Below are 21,225 nucleotides of genomic sequence, written 5' to 3'. Positions count from 1 at the left end.
CGCCACTGTTCATTGTACGAGTAGTCGTGACAGAGCGTAAGAGTGATATTACCTTGCTGACTGGGGTACACTAGCTTGGCTCTCCCAAGTATCTCAGGCAGCGCTTAGGCTGTCGGTCATATTATCCGGACAGAGTCGGAATGGCTAGAGAAGAAGGGAAAAACATCAGACATGATCTGAGACTTTGTGGCGCTTTTCATCTAGTGATGCTGCATACTGTTTGGATGACGCCTCAGCGCAGCCAAGCTATCGGTCAAGACGCGAGTTGGCAGTCTCCACACCTCCAACCCCCTGTCCTTTTTTTTCTTTCCCTTTTCTTTTCAAGTATCTTATTTTTTCCCGAGTTATGTAGCAGTCCTGGGGAATTGGCTATACGACGTAATAGATTATGTATGGAGTATTACTAGAGAGGGCGACACACACACAACCCAAATCATCATGGCCAGATGCTGCTAGGGGTGTGCGCGCATGATGATCTTTGATTGGGACGGGGTGCCGGGGAGGGGATGGTGTTTAGCAGTGGCTGATGGCTATGAGTGGTAGAAAAGTCCCATGCCACTCTGGTAAACAAAAGGAATAATAAACGGGGACTTGTATGAATATTATGACCGACCTCTGACCGACCAGGGGACCCTGGCGAAAAGAAAAGGAAGAAGAGGAAAAAGAAGGAGAAAAGAAAGAAAGAACGAAAAACCCTGAGCCGATGACATCGTTCTGTCCGTGCTCCCCGGTCTCTCCTTTTTTTGCCTTGTGTGTCCTCGCCACCTGGTCCCACACTATTTCCTTTCTTCCTTTTCTGTCACCCTAGGGCCCTCGAAAGGGGTAATTCTGTTAGTATTACTATTGACATTGGTCAATGCATGACTCTTGTATGGGAAATATGAAGAGGAATAAAGTAAGAAAAGGAAGAAAGAAAAAAGAAGAAACAGATGATCCAGAGGCATGCAGAAGTGGAAAAAAAAAAAAAAGGGGGGGGGGGGAGGAATCAAACTAATACCCCAGGTTCCTCAGCCTGTGAGTATCTCGTGATGGTTTTTTTTTAATCTTATTCAATTTTTTACTTTTTTACCAGCACAAAGCAATGTGTGCAGGTAAAGTGATACTCGTATCATTCTGGCGCCGTGACTGTGATGCGAGAGTCCGAGAATCTGACTGACTGGCCTTGTTTTCTGCAGGCTGCCGTGGCACAAAAAAATAGTCTGGGCATGGAAGACTTCTCGTCACATTTACAGGTTCAGAAAAAAGAGGGAATAACCTGAACGTGTGTTGACACTACTGCTACTCCGTACTACTAATACTACTACTATCAACCGTTACAGTCTACATCTGCATGTACGAGTACCTATCAACCTGCATGTCAGTTTCTCTTGGCGCACGACTATGGCGTCAAGTCTAGCCCCCTTTCTTCCTGTCAGAGCCTAACTGACCGAAGTCGAATGGGAAATGTATTAATAGTAGTCGAATATTGGTTGTTCCTATCGGCTAGAGTCTACAGTTAACACTTACCGGCATTTCGGAGTGTTAGCTATGTTCTCCGTACTGGGGAGTCTCGTCACAGATGCCTGTGCTGATGCTTCCAAACCTGCCAATCCTGTCAAACTACGTAATGATGGTATTTACGCTTCCTCTAAACTCCTCAACTTCTCTTTCCCAGCACCGCTGATCCTCATCCGAGTCAATCTGAGCATGGCTGTCGGAGCCTTAACCAGGCAGCACCCTGCACCCGCTGGAAGTCGCTATTAATCCGGGCAGGATAACCGACATCGTCCATGACGAGCCTGAATGGTCCAACCTAACACACACACACGCCCCCTATAGCCGTAGTCGTAACTATTCTACGAGCAGTACTGATATCACCATCACCACCACTACTATGACTCCATAGTAATAGTACGCGCTCTGTACTCTTACCACAACCACTAATACTACGAGTACGAACATTACGAATGCTCGTAGGCTTTTCACCTTAGCTTAAGGCTGCTGGAGCCCAAGTTCCAACACCAGCCCCATGTCCCGGCAACCCATTCAATCATGTTCCACTTTTCCAGCAGATTATAGCACCACCCCCCTCCTCCCCCCCTCCCTCGTTCCTTCTCTTTCTCTTTCTTCCTTTCTTTCTTCCTTCGCCCCCCCCCCCCTGGTAATGGAAGTCGCTCTTGCTCCAGTTACTCTTTCCCACCCCCTTCACCCCCTTCTCCTTCCCTCTCTCTCACTCAGCCTTTGGAAGAGAGCTCTTTCCCAATCATTACAGTGTGTAACTTTCCATGGCTCCCTACCTCTCGACCTTGCATGACCCTTTTATGGAGTACGAGTAGAAAAAGCAAAGATTAAAAAGAACGAAGGGAAAAGAAGATCTGCCATTATCCGCCGTTGACGGCCACCCACTCGCCCATATTAAACCCATTCACTTACTGCTACTTGCTACTATTACTGCTACCATCATCAACCCCAGCCCTTTAGCCCTTATACGCTTATTTTACGACCTCGTCCCTCCTACTATTTTACTCTTTTTATCTTTACTGCAAGACAAGACCTCTCTCCTTCCTTTTCTTCCATCTCTTTTTTGCTTACCATTCTTCGACCGAGAACCGTCTTTTTTTCCCCCCCATCTAATACTCTCTGTCTCGTTCTCTCTTGCTTTCCCTAAACGACGCCAGCCCTGCTGCAGGACAGAAACACCAGAGTGACTTAGTGCGAAAAAAAAAAAGAAAAAAAAAGAAGGAAAAAAAAGAGGAAATCTTGGTTCCCCGACGACTCCCGTTCAACCTCAAATCTCGACAGCCCTCTTGTTCGACATCTCTTTCTCCTTGTCTTAATCGCCATCTTGCTTCCCGTGGTCGCAGGCAGACCCAGAAATTCCCTTGTCTTCCGACAAGCAACAAAACAGACAAGACAGGAAAAAAACGGGGTTTTCTTCCATCTTTGCCCATATTCGACACCACGAAAGGAAGCCAAATATTACTGCATAGACAAGAGTCATCCGCCTCGAATCCGACATCTGGTTTCCCTCTCCGACTTCCCACTGCCGTACGCGCGCGTCGCTTGGCCCATTGCCATCCAAGGACGTATTACGACGGAGCAACTCGATTCTGTCCACGGACGACTTGTTGTTGCCCAGCAAAAAATACGACTACTTGACCTGCCCCCAGAGTACCCGAACAAGCGACCTGCATACATTGGCTGCCAACTCAGCGTTCGCTGTTGCAATTGCCCACCTCCTTTCTCTGGACGCGCGCCAGATCTGCAGCTCCTGCTCACCACGAGACCTTGACCTCTTTTGGCCGTTTTGCCTTGCCTTTCTACCTCCATCTCTTGCTCTTTCTGTGCGTGGCCCACCCCACCGACAGGTAGCTATCCATATTGCTCCTTGTGCTGCAGCAGGCACTGCACACACGCACACACACGCACACGCATACACGCATACTGTACCCCTCTATTGAGAGGTCGATACCTCTTTACTGTTGCCGTGTCTTTGCTGCATATAGCCTGCGTCGACTTGGCCCCAGCGTACTCTGCAGCTATCCCTCCAACCGTCACCCTGGACGCTCATATAACCTGCAGATAGGGAGGGTTCGGTACATCGAATCTTCCCTGTACTCGGTCGTTTTTCTCTGCCTGGCTTTTTTTTTTTTTTTTTTTTTTGTGTGTGATCTTCTCCCGCTTCAGGCTGACGGCATCCGCGCTCTCGTCTGTGGTGTCAGCTGCCCCGAGGCCCTTGTTCTGGTCGTTTCCCCCGCACCCAACCACCACCCTACTGCTGGAGCGGCCCGTCCCATCATGTACGCCGCGTGCCGCTGCATCTTATAAATGTTGACGCAATCTCCCGATATGCCCCAGTCTGCTCTTGCCATAGTAGCCTTTACTACTACCGCTTGAAGCAATCAAAACTCACACACACACACACACTCTCTCTCACATACACGCACACATATATATATACACATACTCTCGTCTAAGCTCAACACGCTACAGAGCTCCATCAACTCCCTTGGCTTTCCACATACACGCGCCCTCCCAGATAGAGAGCCATGTCCAGCTATTCAGATCCACAATCAACAGCGTCGCCCCTTTTGGGCTTCAAAATGTCCATATTTCCCTTTCAGCAGAAGCTGCTGCGCCCCAGTCAGGTTCAGACCAACCTAGAAACACATACCTCATCGTCACCACAGCCTACCTCGGCCACCAGCTGCTCTTCGGTGGCCTCGAGCTCCCGGTCGGGTTCTCCCATCATGTCACCCGATACCGCCGTCCTAACCACCAGCTCCTCAGTCCAGGCGTCGCCGGAGCCCCCCCGCGCCTCCGACGAGGATCAGTACCCCCCCAACTTCCAGCTCCCTGAATCCATTGTCTCACGCAAGACGAGCTCCACCTCTCTGGGCCAGAGCCTGAGGAACAATCCGTCGTCCAATGCCCTCGACGGTGGTGCCAGCCCCGCCATTGCCGCCAGCGCCCCCGCAAAGACCAGCCTCATCCGTCGCCTGTCGAGCCGCGCCTCGCGTCGCATCAGCACCAGGAGGCAGTCTTCGACCGCCCCGAGCGTCCGCGATACAAGCGTCGGCCCTTGTCTGCTGCGTCGCCGGAGTGATAGCAACACGACGGCACCTGCCGACTTCCTGCCCACCCCCTTTGACCCCGAGTCCGATGTCGACGAGAGAGATGGCAATCGCATGCACCGCGACGCCTCGGTCCGCAGTGTCTCGGCCGGCAGCGTAGCCGAGTCTATTGCCGAGGAGCCCGACACCATGGCCGGCCCCGTCATACCCTCCGAGCTGCAGCGGGGGACCTGGCTCACGAAGGTGTCGAGCAAGAAGCGCTCCAGGCGCGTCTGCCTCGTCTACGACCCCGACTCTAGCAAGCTCACCTGGGACAAGAAGCGACCCAACAAGTTTGTCCACCTCGACGAGATCCTCGCCGTGCGCAGCGGTCCCGACGTCCAGCAGTACGGCATTGACCTCAACATGCCCGGCGTCGACAATCTCTTCACCATTATCTACTCAGTCCCCAAGAAGTCGGACAACAAGATCATGCACCTCATCACCGAGACGCCCGAGGTCTGCAATGTGTGGATCTCGTTCCTCGACGCCATGCTCAGGCACCGCCAAGAGGTCATGACGTCGCTCATGGCCTTCAAGGACGAGGCCATCGCCCACTACTGGCAGTCAGAGATGGCCAGGCAGTTTCCCGACCGGCAGCCCGGCTCCCCCGGCGGCCAGGCCGGCGAGCTCGACATTGCCGGCGTCAAGCGCATGTGCCAGAAGCTTCACATCTACAGTTCCGAGTCCACGCTCGAGTCCACCTTTGCCCAGGCCGACGTGCGGGGTGTCGAGCGGCTGAGCTTCTCCGAATTCCTCGACTTTGTCCGCCGCCTCAACCAGCGCCCCGAGGTCCGCCGCATCATGCACTCGATTGCGGAGCAGCCGGACCTGGGCATCAGCCTCGACGAGTTCCTACGCTTTCTCCGCGATGTCCAGGGCGAGAACGTCGACGCCAACGTCGGCATCTGGGAGAAGGAGTTCTTCAGGCTGGTCCGTCACTCGTCGAATGCGAGTGCCGGCTACGACAAGCCCCCTCTCGCGTCTGCCGCCGCCGACCACCGCCCAGAGACGCAGCTCATGTCGGAGGCCGCCTTCACCGGGTACCTGACGTCGAAGCAGAATGGGCCCCTGATCCCCGAGCCCCAGTCCTACTCCCTCGACCGCCCGATGAACGAGTACTTCATCTCCAGCTCCCACAACACCTATCTCCTCGGACGCCAGATTGCAGGCAACTCGAGCGTCGAGGGATACATCTCGGCCCTAGTCCAAGGCTGCCGCTGCGTCGAGATTGACTGCTGGAACGGCCCCAACGGCCAGCCCAGGGTCACCCATGGCCAGACGCTGACCAGCAACCTGAGCTTCCGTGAGGTGCTGATCGTCATCAAGAAGCACGCCTTTGTCAAGACCCTCTTCCCGCTGTGGATCTCGCTCGAGGTACGCTGCAGCGAGGAGCAGCAGCGCGTCATGCCCATCATCCTGCGCGAGGTTTTTGGCTCCCGCCTCGTCGAGGAGCCCTTGTCGTCCAACCTCGATACCCTGCCATCACCCTCGCAGCTCTTGGAGCACGTCCTTATCAAGGTCAAGAAGCCCAAGGAGACCCACGCCACCAGCAACACCGAGCCCATGGTCGGTCGGCGACGCGGCAACAGCCTCACTTCGCCCATGCTGCGCCCCGCCTTCGTGCCCGACAAGGTCGCCGTCCAGCCCTCGCAGTCGCTCCCCCAGAGCCCCATGCTCGCGCCTGCCCTGGCCCCGCGCCGGCTCGTCAGCAAGGGCCGCGTCAACACGATTGCCGAGGGCCGCATCTCAGAACTTCTCAACGACGGCAGCAGCCCCAGCGACAACGAGAGCGGCAGCGACGCCGGCTCGTACGACCCGGACAGCACTGTCAAGGCTCTCGGTCAGCTGGGCGTGTACTGCGCCGGGGTCAAGTTCAACGGCTTCGACGCACCCGAGGCCAAGGAGTTCAACCACATCTTCTCGTTCCAGGAGACGACGCTGTCCAAGAACTCGAGGACCAAGGAGATGAAGATGGCGCTCGACCTGCACAACATGCGCTACCTGATGCGCATCTACCCGGACCCGACGCGCGTGCAGTCGAGCAACTTTGACCCGCTGCTGTACTGGCGCCGAGGCGTGCAGATGGCGGCACTCAACTGGCAGAGCAACGACGTAGCGATGCAGGTCAACCGGGCCATGTTTGACGGCGGGACCGACTCGTCGGGCTACGTGCTGAAGCCCCCGGAGCTGCGCAACATCCAGGTGCTGCCCTATAACACAGCGATTGCTGGCGGCAAGAAGGAGCGGTCGGTCGTGTCGTTCAGCATCGACGTCCTATCGGCGCAGCAGCTGATGCGGCCGCCCAAGCTGGCGGCGAGCAAGTGCATGCATCCGTACATCGAGGTCGAGGTGTTTGACGGGCGGTCCAACTGCATCCGGGATAACTCGACCGAGGGCGTGGTGCACGCCGAGAACGTGCTCAAGGCGCAGACGGAGATTGTGCGGGAGAATGGCTTCAATCCCGTGTTCGACGAGGGCCGTTTCCGGTTCATGGTGACGACCAAGCACCCCGAGTTCATCTTTCTCAAGTTCACGGTCAAGCTGTCGCCCAACGGCGAGACGTACAGCACCAACAACAAGGACATCTACGGCATCGCGTCGTGGACGGCCAAGCTGTGCAACCTCCGTCAGGGCTACCGCACGCTGCCCCTGGAGAATTTTGAGGGTGTGCAGTACCTCTTCTCCTCGCTCTTCTGCCGGATCCAGGTGGACCCGGTGGTCAAGACGATGGTGGATGCGCCGCGTCGCAAGCAGGAGGTCAACAAGCTCAAGAACCTCGGCGGCAAGGTGTTTGGGCGTATCAATACCAGCCCCCGGGGGACCTTTGACAAGTGTGACAGGAGTGACAAGGCGAGCTTTGAGAGTGCCAGGTAGCTGTTACACTTTTGGACAGTACCGCGTCTTGACTGTCACCACAACTCGCCACTATATATATATATATATAGATACCCGATTCTTACCGACATGACGACCGACGACTCAACGGCCTCGATGGTCATTTGACTACTCTTTTTTGTTTCTCTCATTGATGGGGGTTACACTATACAATCGCTAATCTTGCTTTTTCTTCTTCTTTCTTCTTCTCTTTTCTTTTCTCTTCTTCATCGGGCTGGATTCTTTCCCTCTCTTGTGTTATTATTATCCCTTTTTTTCTTTTTTCTTTTGTCACTTTGCATGGATTCCCCTAGGTGGAAGTCGAAAAGCCCATTAAGAAAAAAATCAACGGAGGACAATGGCATATCTAGCATGTTTTGTTATTTGTTGTTTCTTTCTTCTATTCCTCACTAACATGACGAATTTTTTTTCGAGTTTCATTACACATTTGGGGGCATTTTTGGGTATTCTTGGATGGAGCATAGCACACGGAAGGGAACACAGACATTTTCCACCAAAAATAGACGGAGGGTGGTTTCTCATTGGGTTATCTTATGTTCGTTTTATCTCTTTTGAACCGTCTTTTTGTAATCTTGATTCTATCAGGATCTCTTAGCATGTTGGCGCAGGCAGGATTGATTGCATCGGGGCAGCTGACACTCTCTATACTCTTTTGGCGGCTCGCGCTGCAAATGAATTACTTGGCTACATATTGAATATCGTCTGGCTATCACTTTTTTTTCTTCTTTTTTTCTTTATGACTACCTTGCTGCCTCTATCATGATCGAATCCCATGTGATGTTTTTCTGTAAAAAAATTTTTTATAATAATAATTGATAAAATAAAAATAAAATAAAAGTCGACATTGCATTTCATCTGTTATGCATGTCGTCCGTACTCTACGGAGTATTTCCTACATCTTCATCCTCACACCAAGGGGGAAAAAAAAACCGTCCAGATAAGAAGGCCTTGCGGAGTAATGATACTTCGTACATCATGACCCTTTCCCCCTCCTCCTCGTACTTTCGAAATTGCCAATGACGTATCAAGAGGGAGACAATCACCCTGTCGCATGTCCGATGACGCAATGAAGCCTATGAGAAGCTTGGCAGGGCTCAGGGGAGTTTTTTTTTTTCCTTCCCTTCTTCCTCTTTCTCTCATTAATCAGTACATGTATTATTCCCTCACTCAATATGGAGTACAGATTAGTATTTACTATCTCTCTCTCTCTCTCTCTCCTCCCTCATAATGTCTTGCCCCTGATTTCCTTCCTTTGGTCCCGGTCAATTGAGGAGCTTTCTCCCGTCAATCTCCTTCCCCCCCCCCCCCCCCCCCCTCTCCCCCTTGTCAAGCCGTTTTTTGATCGACATGTATCCGTACAAGTAGACAACACCTTACATATATTACTCCTTACAGGTACGTCCGATATATCATGACTGTCACGAGGACTGGTAGAATTGGGGGGGTAAGAGAAATGACGTGGCAACTACAAGATGAAATACACACGGGAGGGTTTTTTTCTCTCTTTTTTTCTTTTTCTTTTCTTCCCCTCCCAAGACTCAGATTGTTAGTAATACCAACGTCGCAAAACGGTCATTTTGGTATGATTAGTAATGTTAACGATGGGGTTCGGGTCAGAAGTGTAAAGGGTAGTTTTTTCTTTTTTTTTTCTTCTCTCCTTTTATTCACCCGTAGAAATACGGTACCGAAACGGCAAGGAAAAGAAAAACAAAAGGGGGAAAGTACAATACGTGTACAGGCACTCTGTACCTCTTTTTTTCTTCGTATTTTCTACTGAGTACAGAGTACGGATACATGGAAAAGTTTCTAGGCTGCTGAGTAAGCGGCTTACTCGATAGGCAGGCCCCCGTCATCTTGTCCTGGGGGGCGTGTGTATTGATTGATTGTAGATGGGGATCGCACGTTTCACATTACTCGTACGTACATGTATTATAACGTATTAGCGGGGGATTCTCGTCTTCGTAAACTACTCGTAATAATACTCCGTAAGGATACGAGTCGTAGTAATAGTAGTAGTAGTAGTAAAGGGTAACAAATGAGATGTATTACATTATTATACTACTCGTTCTTGTATGTACCATCTCCGACATGATATACAGATGAATGAAACAATCTTTTGAAAAGGGAATTGCCCTCCCCCCAAAAAAGCTCTAAACAAAACAGTCAAAAAGAATGGGGGGGGGGGGGGGGGGGAGTGACAGAAAAACAAAGCAATCATGGTATCGGCATAAAAGTGCGTTTCTATATCCCCACGCATGCAGCATATAACATCACCCTCGTACAATGATGGGAGTCGGCAACAAGAAGACTACACACGTAATACTGGACACATCAGTCGACTCCATCATCTTGATACCTTCGCACCTGTACACCCGCGGCAGGCGGCGACCGCCGTTGCTGCTGGCCCTGTCCCTGATTCCTCAACACACCACTCGCCCCGCCCTTCCCCCACGCGCCGTTGGTGACGACGTTCATGGCGGCGGCGTGCTCGGCCTCGTCGCCGTCCACGCCGTCAATCTCGGCGAGCTCGTCGTCCACTGTCCTGTAGCGGTGGCGGTGCGGCCCGCTGCTCAGCCTCTTCATCGGAACGGCGTCCTGCGTCCTGTCGGCGTACAGGTTCGGGTCGCGACCGAGGATTCGGTCGGCCTTGGTGCTCCCGTTGGATGGCCGCGCGCCGTTCACACGGGCCACGGAGTCGTCGTCGACGTCGTTGCCGACGTCGTCGTCATCGTAGCTCGGCCCCCACCCGGCATTCACCTCGCGCAGACGCTGCTGCTCCCTCTCGGCGCGTAGGCGATCGCGCGCCTCCAGCCAGCGAGGACTGGCCTCCCAGTACCATCCGTCACCCGACGTGTTGCACACGGGCACGAACCAGAGGAGAGGCGTGGGGCCGAACAGGTGCCGGAGGTTGGCGCGCCACCCGTGGTCGAAGACGTTGGGCAGCTTGTCCGAGTCCTGCTCGTCCAGGTACTCCTCGTAGCGGCGGCGCGAACGCTCGCGCTCCATGTCGGCGTACGACATGCGCGTGCCCGTCTCCGGGCCGGCCTCGTACGGGCTCTGCTCCTGGCGCTGGAAGCTGGAGCGGCCCTCCTCGCCCTCCTCGGGGCGCGTGACGCCCGGGATGGCGTTGGCGTGGAAGTCGACGAGCTGCCGGGCCGCCGGGGCCATGCGGTTTGCCGGGTCGTGGGCCTGGCGATAGGCTCTCTGGAGCGGGGAGCGGTACCGCGTCTTCTCCAGGCACTCGATCGTGGTCTGGCCGCGGCAGGCGAGCATTATGTGCCACGACGTGAAGGCGCCGACGACGATGGAGATGATGCCGCCCACCACGGCCGCCATGACGAAGTTGACGGGCGCCAGAGAGTCTATGTACTCGGCACTGTCGAGCAGCTCCGACCACACCCACGTGCCCGCGACGACGGCCGCGTACATGCAGAAGACGCTCGTGTAGATGAGGAAGAGGAGGAAGGCCTTGTAGTTGCGCAGGCCGACGCACGTCGCCAGCCACGGGCAGTGGTGGTCCATCTTGAGCACGCACCGCCGGCACGTCGAGCAGTGGTGCGCCCTGTCCGGCTTGCGCGCCTGGCACTTCTTGCAGTACCGGAACTCGCCGTTGCTCTTGACCGTGTACGACGTCGCCCCGTTCTCCGCCCCCGAGGCCTCCGTCGGCAGGAGCCCGTAGCCGTTGTCGTCCGTCGTCGACCCGGGCGGCGTGAAGACGGCCGTGGTGTACGACCAGTTCAGCAGCACGTACAGCAGCAGCCCAAACGCCGTCGACCACTTCCCCAGCCACGGCTGCTTGGCACTCCCCGCCAGTCCGACCTTGGCCACCACCCACATACCCCATGATGTCAGCCCGTACACGAACCCAAGGGGCATGTACTTGGCCGTAGTGCAGCACACCCGCTCCATACGACGCGCGCACCGACGGGCCGTCATCATTTTTTCCTTGTCTGTTCCTTTCCTGCCTCCCCCTTCTGTTCGCCCTCTGTTCTGATCTTCTTCTGCCTTGGTTCTTGTCTTTCCTTCTCGGGATTTCTTGTTTCCTAAACTTGCATAGCCACAAAGTCGTACATTGAAGATCGTTGCCGCGTCATCCGCCGTCGCTTTGTAGGGTTGCCCAACGCCTTTTTTTTGGGGAAAACAAAAAGGCAAGGAGAAAAGAAATATATATAGATGTATATAAACCGGTTGTCAGAGGTTGAGCCAATATTCCTAATCGAGGAAACAAAGATGGAATTCTGCACTGTGTCGTCGTCGTAGTAGTAGTAGTCGTCGTCGTCGTCGTCGTCGTCACCCGTCAGCAATCCGGGAAGTGCGGATGGGGAGTTGGTTTCGGGAATGTTGCTGGGGCTTCTGTTGCCTTGTAAAACGGTACCCGGTCCAGGCTTAGGTCATCAGGGGGGGAGGCATATACCAGCATTCATGGGGGAGCTAACCTATACCCAGCTGGTCGTTAACCATCAATGGAGATGTCGGTTGACCGATCAGAAATACTCCCCCCCATCCTACGTTCTCTTCTTCTCTTTAGGGATTGCTGATCTTGTGATTTTATATTCCCATCATGGTCCAGATCTGCAGCCATAGGATATCATGTAGCGTCAACCATACAAACACTGACCACATCTTGAGGTGCCGCCATCATAACGGTATACATATGAAGACCAACTACCCTAAACCGGTACATCAGGGTACTCATAACCATCATCATCTCCTTCCTGAAGATCACTACCACTCTCACTCCCCGATTCATTCTCCGAGCCACCCTGCGCAAACTCGGCCAGCGGTGTCGCCCCCTCTACTCCCTCCCCTCGCTCATCCACACTTGCTGCCTGCTGCTCCCCCCGCTGCTCTCCCTCCTCCTCCTCCTCGGCTACCGCCTGGGCCCCCTCGCTCGTCGCCTCAGCATTGCGCACACGCATACTATACCCCGCATGCTTGGTCCTCTTCGCAGGGTTCCGGCCCCTGAGCAGTCTGAGCTCGTCATCCGTCAGACGCAGATCGGGAAGCGGCAGGACAGACGACGAAGAGGTCGTCGTGACCGTCCCCGGTCGGACGGGCGTCTGGTCACCGGCGTCTAGGGTGGCCGCAAAGTCCCTGTCAGATAGGTCACGTCCGAAGCGGATAGCGATCATCTTGGTCTTCATGATGGCCTTGGCCTTGGCCCACAGGCCGCCGTGGTACCATCCGCTGTTTGGGTCGCGGGTTGGCCGGACGGCCGCCTTGTCGAGCAGGTCGCGTAGCAGGGGGTCGGTGATGTCGCAGACCTGCCAGACCTTGCCGTCGAGGTGGTACGTCTGGCCGTCAAAGATGTGGCTCTTCAACGGGTCCGGGTGGAAGCCTTGCGGCCTGCCGCTGCCGTCATCGTGGCCGCCATGGTCGTGGATGGACCGCCAGGCGGCATCGCCGGCCGACCGGGCGTTGCGAGGTAGGAGCTTGAACATGACGGTCTGGTATATGCGGTACTTGGGGTCCGTCCGCGGGTCCAGGCCATAGGGCACCACGCCGTCGCGCCACGGCCCGCCCTTGAACTGGTACGCCGCGTAGTTGAGGTACCGCTTCAACTCGGTCCAGTTGCGCAGCTTCCCGCCCAGGTGGTTCATCAAGGACCGCCGCGTCCACACGGGCCGCTCGTCAAACGCCGACTCCAGCTCCGCCATCACCTCCACCGTTCGCGGGTCCGTCATGTCGGGAGCGTGCTGCGGACCGGAGGGCGGAGGGTCCTCGGCCCCGATGAAGTGGCCCACGTGCTTCACCGCCGTGGCGTTGAACGTCTGCCCATCGTCCGTCACGCGCACGTATGGGTTCTGAGAGTAGAAGTAGTTGAAGGGCAGGTTCATGTGCGTGAAGACTGGCGGCGGGAGCACGTCCACGTTCGGTCCCTTGTCGATACCCGGCCTAAACTTGAACTCCTTCAAGTCCTCGACTGCAGACTTCCTCCTTAGCAGGCTTCCCTCCATGCAGCGTCATGCGGCGTCATGCGTGGGCGACGGTGGGACTTACCATTTCCAGGTAGCACCTGGTCTGTATACCTCCGGGCAAAGTCAGACCGTTCAGACGTGACCCAGTAAAAGTCTGCCAGCCCCCTGAACCGATGCGTGTGCCTCACGGTCCCGACGGCCTCGACCTCATACCGGCCCACGTTATCGGCCAGCTTCCTCTGCAGAGTCCGGGGGTCGTCCAGACGGCCGTGAGAGCAGATCTGCTGCGCACTCTGATCCCCTTGATGAAGCCGGTTCATGGCCTCGGTGTCGGCCTGCCACGGCCCATTGGTGCCCCTCTTGCGCTTCCTCCCCGTCCGCCTTGGCACTGTCACCTTGAGGACGACGTTGTGCGTCCTGGCATTGTGCGACATTAGAGGTTTGCAAAACGGGCTCTCTGGGTTCAGGTAGAGTGGTATGGAGTGCCGTTCTGGATCTAGGACCTGTGTAGTAATACCATGTCAGTTGCGTTTGTTGGTTTATGCGTGCGTGCGTGCGTGCGTACGTGTGTGTGTCTCTACGCACGTGGTTTAATGAAGGAACCCTGCCAAAGGCATTGACGGTACGGTCGATATCCTTTACAATGGCCGGGATCTCGACGGCGCCTAGTCTCCTCTGGGGGATGGGGTATCGCGGTGCGCCGTCTTGGAGTGAGTTCTCATCACGGCTTGCGGCCCCGGGGCGGGAGGCAGCCATAGAGGCCTGTGAGCTTTTGCCTGGCCCGGTTTGGTGAGTGGTACTGTCTCCTGTGAGGTAACGGGTGCAGCTGGTGCGTCACTAGTTGGACAGATGGTAATACAGGTGGTGATGAAGTCTGATGGATTCGGTCGTACCGGCATGGCGTTGTGGTATTTTGCATATGCGTTTTTTTCTGGACACTGTGCAGACGGGTATATGACTGCGGTGCCGTCACAGTACAGTTCATCAAATTTATACTGTACAACCACGTGGGACTATTGGGGCTTCAAAAAAGTAAGTGTCTGTATCCCGAGATATGAAGATTATGCTACCAGAACCTCCCCGATAAATACTAAACCATGGAATGCATTCGTCGTTTGTGGAGAAAGCTGTACGCTTGATATTCTGGCTGTTTGCTGTTGGTGTTTCTGTAGTATTCTCATCACGGTAAATTCGACTGCGAGTATCTGTACAGAACCAGCCCATCAATGATGCCACGGCAAACCGTGCAGTGAACAGGAGTTTGCACACCCCGTCAGCCTATCGAAAATTTACTACTCTTACTATTAATACTCAGTGAAAGAGCTCTCGAAACTCTGCTGACGAGCCTAGAAACCTAGTTATTTGATGCTTTGGTTTATCGATGATGGCTGTGCTTTCTCTCGGATAAAGGATATCCATAGGGTATGCAATCTGTTTACATACTTTGGCTCGCCCCGATTAATATTAAGGCTGGAGAGCATCAGACAATGGAGAAATCAAGTAATCTAAATGATGAACATTGGTTGACGGGGGGACATTATAATAGCCGATGCAATGCATTATCGAACATGAGGCTGTCATACAGTCTACTCCCAAAGTCGCCATCATCACGGAGTAATATGCAGAGGTCTATTAGAGGTCAAGTGACACAGTGCATCGTTCACAGTGTTGAACGCCTCTCGTCGCGCCTTGCCGCTTGGGGACTGCAGATTGCCCGGATTGGCCCCTGGAATTGAGGGGTACGAGATTTATTAGCGGTTCCCCCTCCACTAAGCCCCCTAAGCCCCCCGGGAGGGACCCCCCTAGAAAGATCCCCTTTGAGAGATCTCTAGGCGCAGCAGCCCCCTAAATCCCTACACCCCCGTGGGATCTCATCTAGGAACCCCTATAATATAGGCTGCTGCACACCTATAGGCACACCTATTGGCCCACCTATTGGCCTACGGCATCAGCGCCCTGTTTCACCGCCTACGAGTATATTACGAGTAACAGGTACGTACAGATACAGCGTACATGTATCATACCCTGTACGAGTACAGCGTGCAGCTGATGGGCACTTGACATGGACAGCGCGACAGGAACAGCAAACAGCAACAGTAGGAAGGAGCCAAGGAGCATCAAGTCCTGGTAACAGTCCAACAGCAGGCATCATCACTTTTCCACTTCCCCTCTCTGCCAGCTTGTTTCGTTTCTACTTTCTACCCTTAGCATCCCAGTTGTCGTTCCTTGGATCTTTGCCGTTGTCTGTCCTCTCCCCCAATTCCAATGAGTGGCTCAACGTCTGAATTCCACAGCGTCACTGTCTCCTCTCTTTTTTATCTCGGACCCAACCCCCTCTCGGAGCGGCTGACTCCTTCCAACGACTCCCAGAGATAGTACAATAGTACCAGTACTCGCACCTACGTCGTTCTTCTCACCAGTCTACGAGTACCGCCCGACGAGTAGCTTATTATTACTGACGAGAACCCCCATTGTTACTCGTACGGAATAGAGGTAAAGAGGGTCCTAGAGGTCCCACTCCCAGTCCGTCTCCTCAGTCAGTTTCTGGCTCTACTGCCGCGTGACTTTCCCACTGTGCGCAGACCCTGTGTGAGCTCTCTCATCCTCTCCCTCCTCCCGTCTGACGTCTCTCCCCTCCCTGTGCTCTCTGTCTTCGCCCCTGCAGCCTAGCTCACTGAATATTGGTCTAGTACAGCATAGCACAGTACGAGAAAGCGCAGCCTAACCTTAGCAAAGTACCGGCCGAGCATTATTATCAGCTCTCTCTCCGACTCTCAGAGAGAACGGGCACAAACGCCCCTGGACTGGGACCTGGCACAATCACCACCATCCATCGATCCTCGACACACCTCTTTCTCGCCGCGCCCGCCCCTCAACTCCGCGTTCACGGCCTACCCGCCCCCTTCCTGTCACTCCCTTGCCTACCGCTCCCTCGATCGACGAAATCGATAACGGAATTGACGACCTGAATACCTTTGTCGTGTCTCGCCTTCCGCGGGCGTCGCCAGCGCTCTCTCCTCTATAATTTCCTTCGGGCCCCCCTCTCTCTCCCGTCGTCGCCCTCCCTCTCCGTTGTTGCGCGAGAGCTACGGCCACTTGTTGCTCCTCTTCTTCAATCCGTCTGCCCCACTGCCGGTCGCCGCCCGCCCGGCATAGTACTTTTTTTGTCTGGAAAGTCGGCTGCTCTTCTTTTTATACTTGTCATTTCCTCTTTTTCCTCTTCTCTTAAGTTAATACACTGTCGCGTCTGAGAGGGGACGTATCTGTCCAAGATGAAGCGTTTCAGTCAAAGAGTGGTAAGCTATGCTTTGTCCTCATCCTTACGCCACCCCCTCCCCTTCTTTCCGCAGAAAAAAACAAAGAAAAGTAGGAGGACGGTTACCTGCAAAAGCTACATGAATGCATTGATGGATTTTAACGCGTTATCGAAAATATAGCTCTCGCGAGGGAAGGATCCTAGCAAATCCTCCAAGAAGAACAAGGACACCAAGGACGGTACGGCTTCCCCGTCGCGCGACTCTTCCAACCAGTCCCCCGTCCTCACCCCCTCATCCTCCACCTCGACCCTCAACGATGGCCGATCCAAGAACACACCTGGCAACCCTACCGGATCCGGGGGTGATCACGCTGCTGGCCAGCCCTCCAATCTGTCCAACGTTGTCCAGCAGGGTAGCCTCCCAGATCGCTTCCCAGGAGGCGGAAGTTCCAGCCCCAATGGCGGCGACAGGGGCCCCCCTTCTGTGATCATCAGCCCGACCCCCGGTGTAAGCTCACCCCCCAAGTTGAAATCACATTCCCTTCCCTAGATGCACTCAATGCTTGCCATTGCTGCTACTAGCTGCTGCGAGATGTTGAGATGGCCATGGTCGGACCAATCTGACACCACAAACAACAGGTCCCGCCGCCTGGAGCTGCCGAGACGATGCCCCACGATCTGGCTCCTCCCAAGCCTGGCCAGAAGTCGATGCTCCTGCATCGAGGTATCGACAACCGAGACGCCATCCCCGAGGGCCTGAGGACGCCCAAGCGCCAGCACTCGTCACGCTTTGACATTTCCGCCCACCGTGAGCTGGAGAAGCTGCCCGGGTTTCACGAGGTGCCGCCGAACCGTCGACAGGAGCTCTTTATGCAGAAGATTGATCAGTGCAACGTCATCTTCGACTTCAACGATGCCAGCGCCGACATGAAATCCAAGGAGATTAAGCGACTGGCCCTGCACGAGCTTCTCGACTACGTGGCCAACAACAGGCAGGTCATCACCGAGCCCATGTATCCCCGCGTCGTCGACATGTTCTCCAAGAACCTGTTCCGTCCTATCCCGCCGCCAATGAACCCCCAGGGCGAGGCTTTTGACCCGGAGGAGGATGAGCCCGTCCTCGAGGTGGCCTGGCCTCACATCCAGGTAGTCTACGAGTTCTTTCTCCGCTTCATTGAGAGCCAGGATTTCAACACCAACATTGCCAAGGCCTACATCGACCATGGCTTCGTCCTGTCTCTGCTTGAGCTCTTCGACTCCGAGGACCCCCGCGAGCGAGATTTCCTCAAGACGACGCTCCACCGCATCTACGGCAAATTCCTCAACCTCCGATCCTTCATTCGCCGCTCCATCAACAACGTCTTCTTCCAGTTCACCTACGAGACGGAGCGTTTCAACGGCATCGCCGAGCTTCTTGAGATTCTGGGCTCTATCATCAACGGCTTTGCTCTACCCCTCAAGGAGGAGCACAAAATCTTCCTCACCCGCGTCCTACTGCCTCTGCACAAGCCCAAGAGCCTCAGCATGTACCACCCCCAGCTCGCCTACTGCATCGTCCAGTTTCTGGAAAAGGACGCATCACTGACGGAGGATGTACGTATTCTCTATTCTCCTCCACCACCACCACTCGTTCTAGATATCGTAGAAGACTGACAAAACAGGTCGTACTTGGTCTCCTCCGCTACTGGCCCAAGGTCAACAGTACAAAGGAAGTCATGTTCCTCAACGAGGTCGAGGACATATTCGAAGTCATGGACCCGGCAGAGTTTGCCAAGGTCCAGGAGCCCCTGTTTCATCAACTGGCCAAGTCCGTGGCCAGCCCGCATTTTCAGGTGGCGGAGCGAGCGCTGTACTTTTGGAACAATGAGTACTTTTGCAACCTGGTCAGCGACAACGTCGAGATTATTCTGCCCATAATGTTCGCTCCGCTCTACGAGAACTCCAAGGGACACTGGAATAGGTACGTCCCGGCTTCTCCTTCTCCTATCAATCCTCCCTTCTACGTCTGTGCCATGTGCTGACACCTCCCAGGACGATCCATGGCATGGTGTACAACGCCATGAAGCTGTTCATGGAGATCAACCCGCAGCTATTCGACGACTGCTCTCATGATTACACGGAGCAGCAGAACAGCGCGGCGGCTAGGGAAGCCATACGAGAGAGCAAGTGGGCAGCGCTCGAGGAGAAGGCGGAGCAGCAGCGAATCGTGTCGGGAATCAGCAGCGGCAGCGCGACGGGTACGACAGTGATGACGACTACAGCAGCAGGTTTGGCCCAGGGTTCCAACCTCTCGAGGGTTGACGAGGTCGACCCGATGTCCGAGGACAACCAGAAACGCCTGGACTCTCTCAAGCTCCAGGATGCTGCCGGCCGTCTCAACTCTGTAAACCACGAGCGTCAGGGATCCACGGGGTCAGTCAGGAGTAAATGAGGGCAGTCATGACATGTCGGGATATTCAAAGGTGAACAATGAAGGTCCAAAAAGAAACGCAGGATACATGTGTTTCTCCCTGTTTACCTCGAAACAAAACAAAAAAGCAAGAAGTTTTCTTTCTCTTCCATCCCCTCCTCTTTTTTTTTTTCTAAATGTTGGTTTTCTTCTACTGTTTTTTTTTCCAAATATGTCGGCGCCCGGTGAGAAAGATAAGGAGGGGAGTGGCAAGGAAAAGGTGGAGGGGAAATATGATGACGGACTTTCCTTCCTTTTTTATTTTATTTACTTCTTTACCAAAGACATTTCCCCTCCCCATCATGTTTCAAGAATTGAACTCATGGTTTGTCTTGGGTCTTTCATGATGGTATTTATTATTCATGATTGTCTTTAGTATATGGATGAAGGCATCGCGTTGAAAGTATCCATGTCCTTTCAAAATGTGATAGATGGGAGTTTTTCTTCTTTTTCTTTTCAAAAAAATTATTTTGTATGGATTCAATACATTGGTGTTTACGGCTCTCTCTTTTATCCTTCTATCTTTTCTTACTTCCCAACATGACACGCTGACGTCTACCATCTTCCACGACCTCTGAAATTCCCACGGTGGTTCCCCCCCCCGCCCTGATATTGATGTGGTGGTGGTGGGGGAGGAGGAGGAGCAAGCAGTCCCCATGGTGCACCGTGGATAGGAGGAGGGGGAGGGGGAGGAGGGAACCAAGTCTGATTGTTACTGCCCATGACAGGGGGAGGGGGAGGAGGAGGCCAGGGACCGTTGTATCCGACTGGAGGAGGGGGAGGAATAGGAAAGTCTGCTGGAGGGGGGAATGCAGGCGGTGGGGCGGGAGGATGGTTGAACTGATGGCGCGGAGGGGGGGAAGCAGGGGGGGAGGCAGAATAAGAAGAAGAAGGGCTCCTTCTCTCACGCTGTGTCTGATGAGGGGGGGTACGAGAGCGGGAGCGGGAGCGGGAGCGTTTCCTGCCTCGCTGCTTCATCTGCTGGCAGAAGGAGCGGGACCAGCCGTAGTATGTCTCCCCATCGACGACGTGGCCGGTCACGACGTCGACGGAGATGTCCTCGCCTAGCTCCGAGACGTCGTGGACGACGAGGTCCTGATCGTCATGCTGGGCCTCGTCGCCGCGCTCCTTGGAGAACAGCCTGGCCACGTCGGACAGGAGGGTAGTCACGGCGGCGGTTAACTTGGGGTCCGCGGGGCCGGAGTGCATGGGGATGGGACGGATGGAGTCTGGGTCCATGGGGCGCGTGGAGTTGGGCTGGATGTGAGGGAGCCATGTCGAGGCCGGTAGGTCGTACCATGGTGTTGTCGGGTCGCCGTGGAGAGAAGGGAGGACAAATGGTGTTGGTGTTGACTTTGAAGCAGAAGCAGAAGAAGTGACAATGGGAGTGGTTGTCGTCGTCGTCGTCGTCGTCGTCGTCGTCGTAGTTGCGGGAGCAGATGTCATGGCTTCCCGGAGCTGAAGTCCGGGAGGGAAGTAGTCTCTCTGTTGCCACAGGTCGAGCAGACTTTGTAGCTTGGCCATGTGGCGCGGACAATTTTCGAAACTGGCGGCCGAGCTGACGAGGTTGGGGAGGTGGGTCTCCCACGCGGGCTGAGCGAAGAGGTTCCTGTCATGGTGGGCGACGTCGTTGATGATGTAGAGGACATGAAGTCTCTGTCTGCGAGGGCTGGGCTTGGTGCTCGACGAAGACGAGGAGGAGGAAGAGGCGGTGGTGGCGGCGGTGGTGTCAATGCTCCTGCTCAGGGCGGATAGATAGCGTGCTAGACTGGCGATGCGGGATGGAGAAGGGGATATGTTTTCTGTCACCCAGATTCTGCATTTCTGTTGCCGTCAGCATTGATTTTGCGTCTCCGGGGTGGTGGGAAGAAGACGGGGTGTGTGCGTGTGTGCGTGTGTGTGCGTGTGTGAGTGTACGTATGCATACCTGGACGTTTGGACGTGAACATGTCGTTAGAGTGGAGGATAGTTGGGATAGAAATTCGTCGACCGAGGGACGGGAGAGGGGCGTTGGGTCCGAACGGAAGAGGGAGGCTGATAGGCCGGCTTTGGCTATGGCGAGCTCTTGGGCCATGTCGATGAGATTGGTATCCCACCGTGGCGTTGGGTGCG

At 54.7% G+C, this 21,225-nt stretch overlaps 4 protein-coding genes and 1 pseudogene across 5 annotated transcripts; 2 read left to right on the top strand and 3 right to left on the bottom strand.

Moving 5' to 3' along the window:
• Nucleotides 1-4,082: 4,082 nt before the first annotated feature.
• On the top strand, nt 4,083-7,469 carry GMORB2_2692 (phosphatidylinositol phospholipase C, delta; the record flags this gene model as incomplete). Its single annotated transcript, XM_035464670.1, has 1 exon — nt 4,083-7,469. One exon carries the CDS (start codon nt 4,083-4,085, stop codon nt 7,467-7,469), a length of 3,387 nt encoding a protein of 1,128 aa, XP_035319340.1.
• Nucleotides 7,470-9,821: 2,352 nt separating this feature from the next.
• GMORB2_2691 (palmitoyltransferase ZDHHC2/15/20) lies at nt 9,822-11,429 on the bottom strand (the record flags this gene model as incomplete). Its single annotated transcript, XM_035464669.1, has 1 exon — nt 9,822-11,429. One exon carries the CDS (start codon nt 11,427-11,429, stop codon nt 9,822-9,824), a length of 1,608 nt encoding a protein of 535 aa, XP_035319339.1.
• A 731-nt stretch (nt 11,430-12,160) lies between these two features.
• On the bottom strand, nt 12,161-14,164 carry GMORB2_2690 (uncharacterized protein; the record flags this gene model as incomplete). The annotated part of the gene is made up of 3 exons (XM_035464668.1): nt 12,161-13,413; nt 13,491-13,863; nt 14,069-14,164. 3 exons carry the CDS (start codon nt 14,162-14,164, stop codon nt 12,161-12,163), a joined length of 1,722 nt encoding a protein of 573 aa, XP_035319338.1.
• A 2,516-nt stretch (nt 14,165-16,680) lies between these two features.
• GMORB2_2689 (serine/threonine-protein phosphatase 2A regulatory subunit B') lies at nt 16,681-19,095 on the top strand (the record flags this gene model as incomplete). The annotated part of the gene is made up of 5 exons (XM_035464667.1): nt 16,681-16,704; nt 16,846-17,172; nt 17,304-18,257; nt 18,326-18,624; nt 18,696-19,095. The coding sequence occupies 5 exons, from the start codon at nt 16,681-16,683 to the stop codon at nt 19,093-19,095; spliced, it is 2,004 nt and encodes a 667-aa protein (XP_035319337.1).
• A 573-nt stretch (nt 19,096-19,668) lies between these two features.
• Nucleotides 19,669-21,187, bottom strand: GMORB2_2688 (annotated as a pseudogene). Its single transcript has one exon. Coding segments are annotated over exon 1 (834 nt in total).
• Between the last annotated feature and the right edge of the window lie 38 nt (nt 21,188-21,225).

This window comes from Geosmithia morbida, assembly GCF_012550715.1.
Source record: "Geosmithia morbida isolate 1262 chromosome Unknown scaffold_14, whole genome shotgun sequence".
In the NCBI taxonomy this organism is placed as follows: domain Eukaryota; kingdom Fungi; phylum Ascomycota; class Sordariomycetes; order Hypocreales; family Bionectriaceae; genus Geosmithia; species Geosmithia morbida.
Note: the sequence above shows the minus strand (reverse complement) of the source record. Positions and strands in the feature narration are given on the sequence as shown.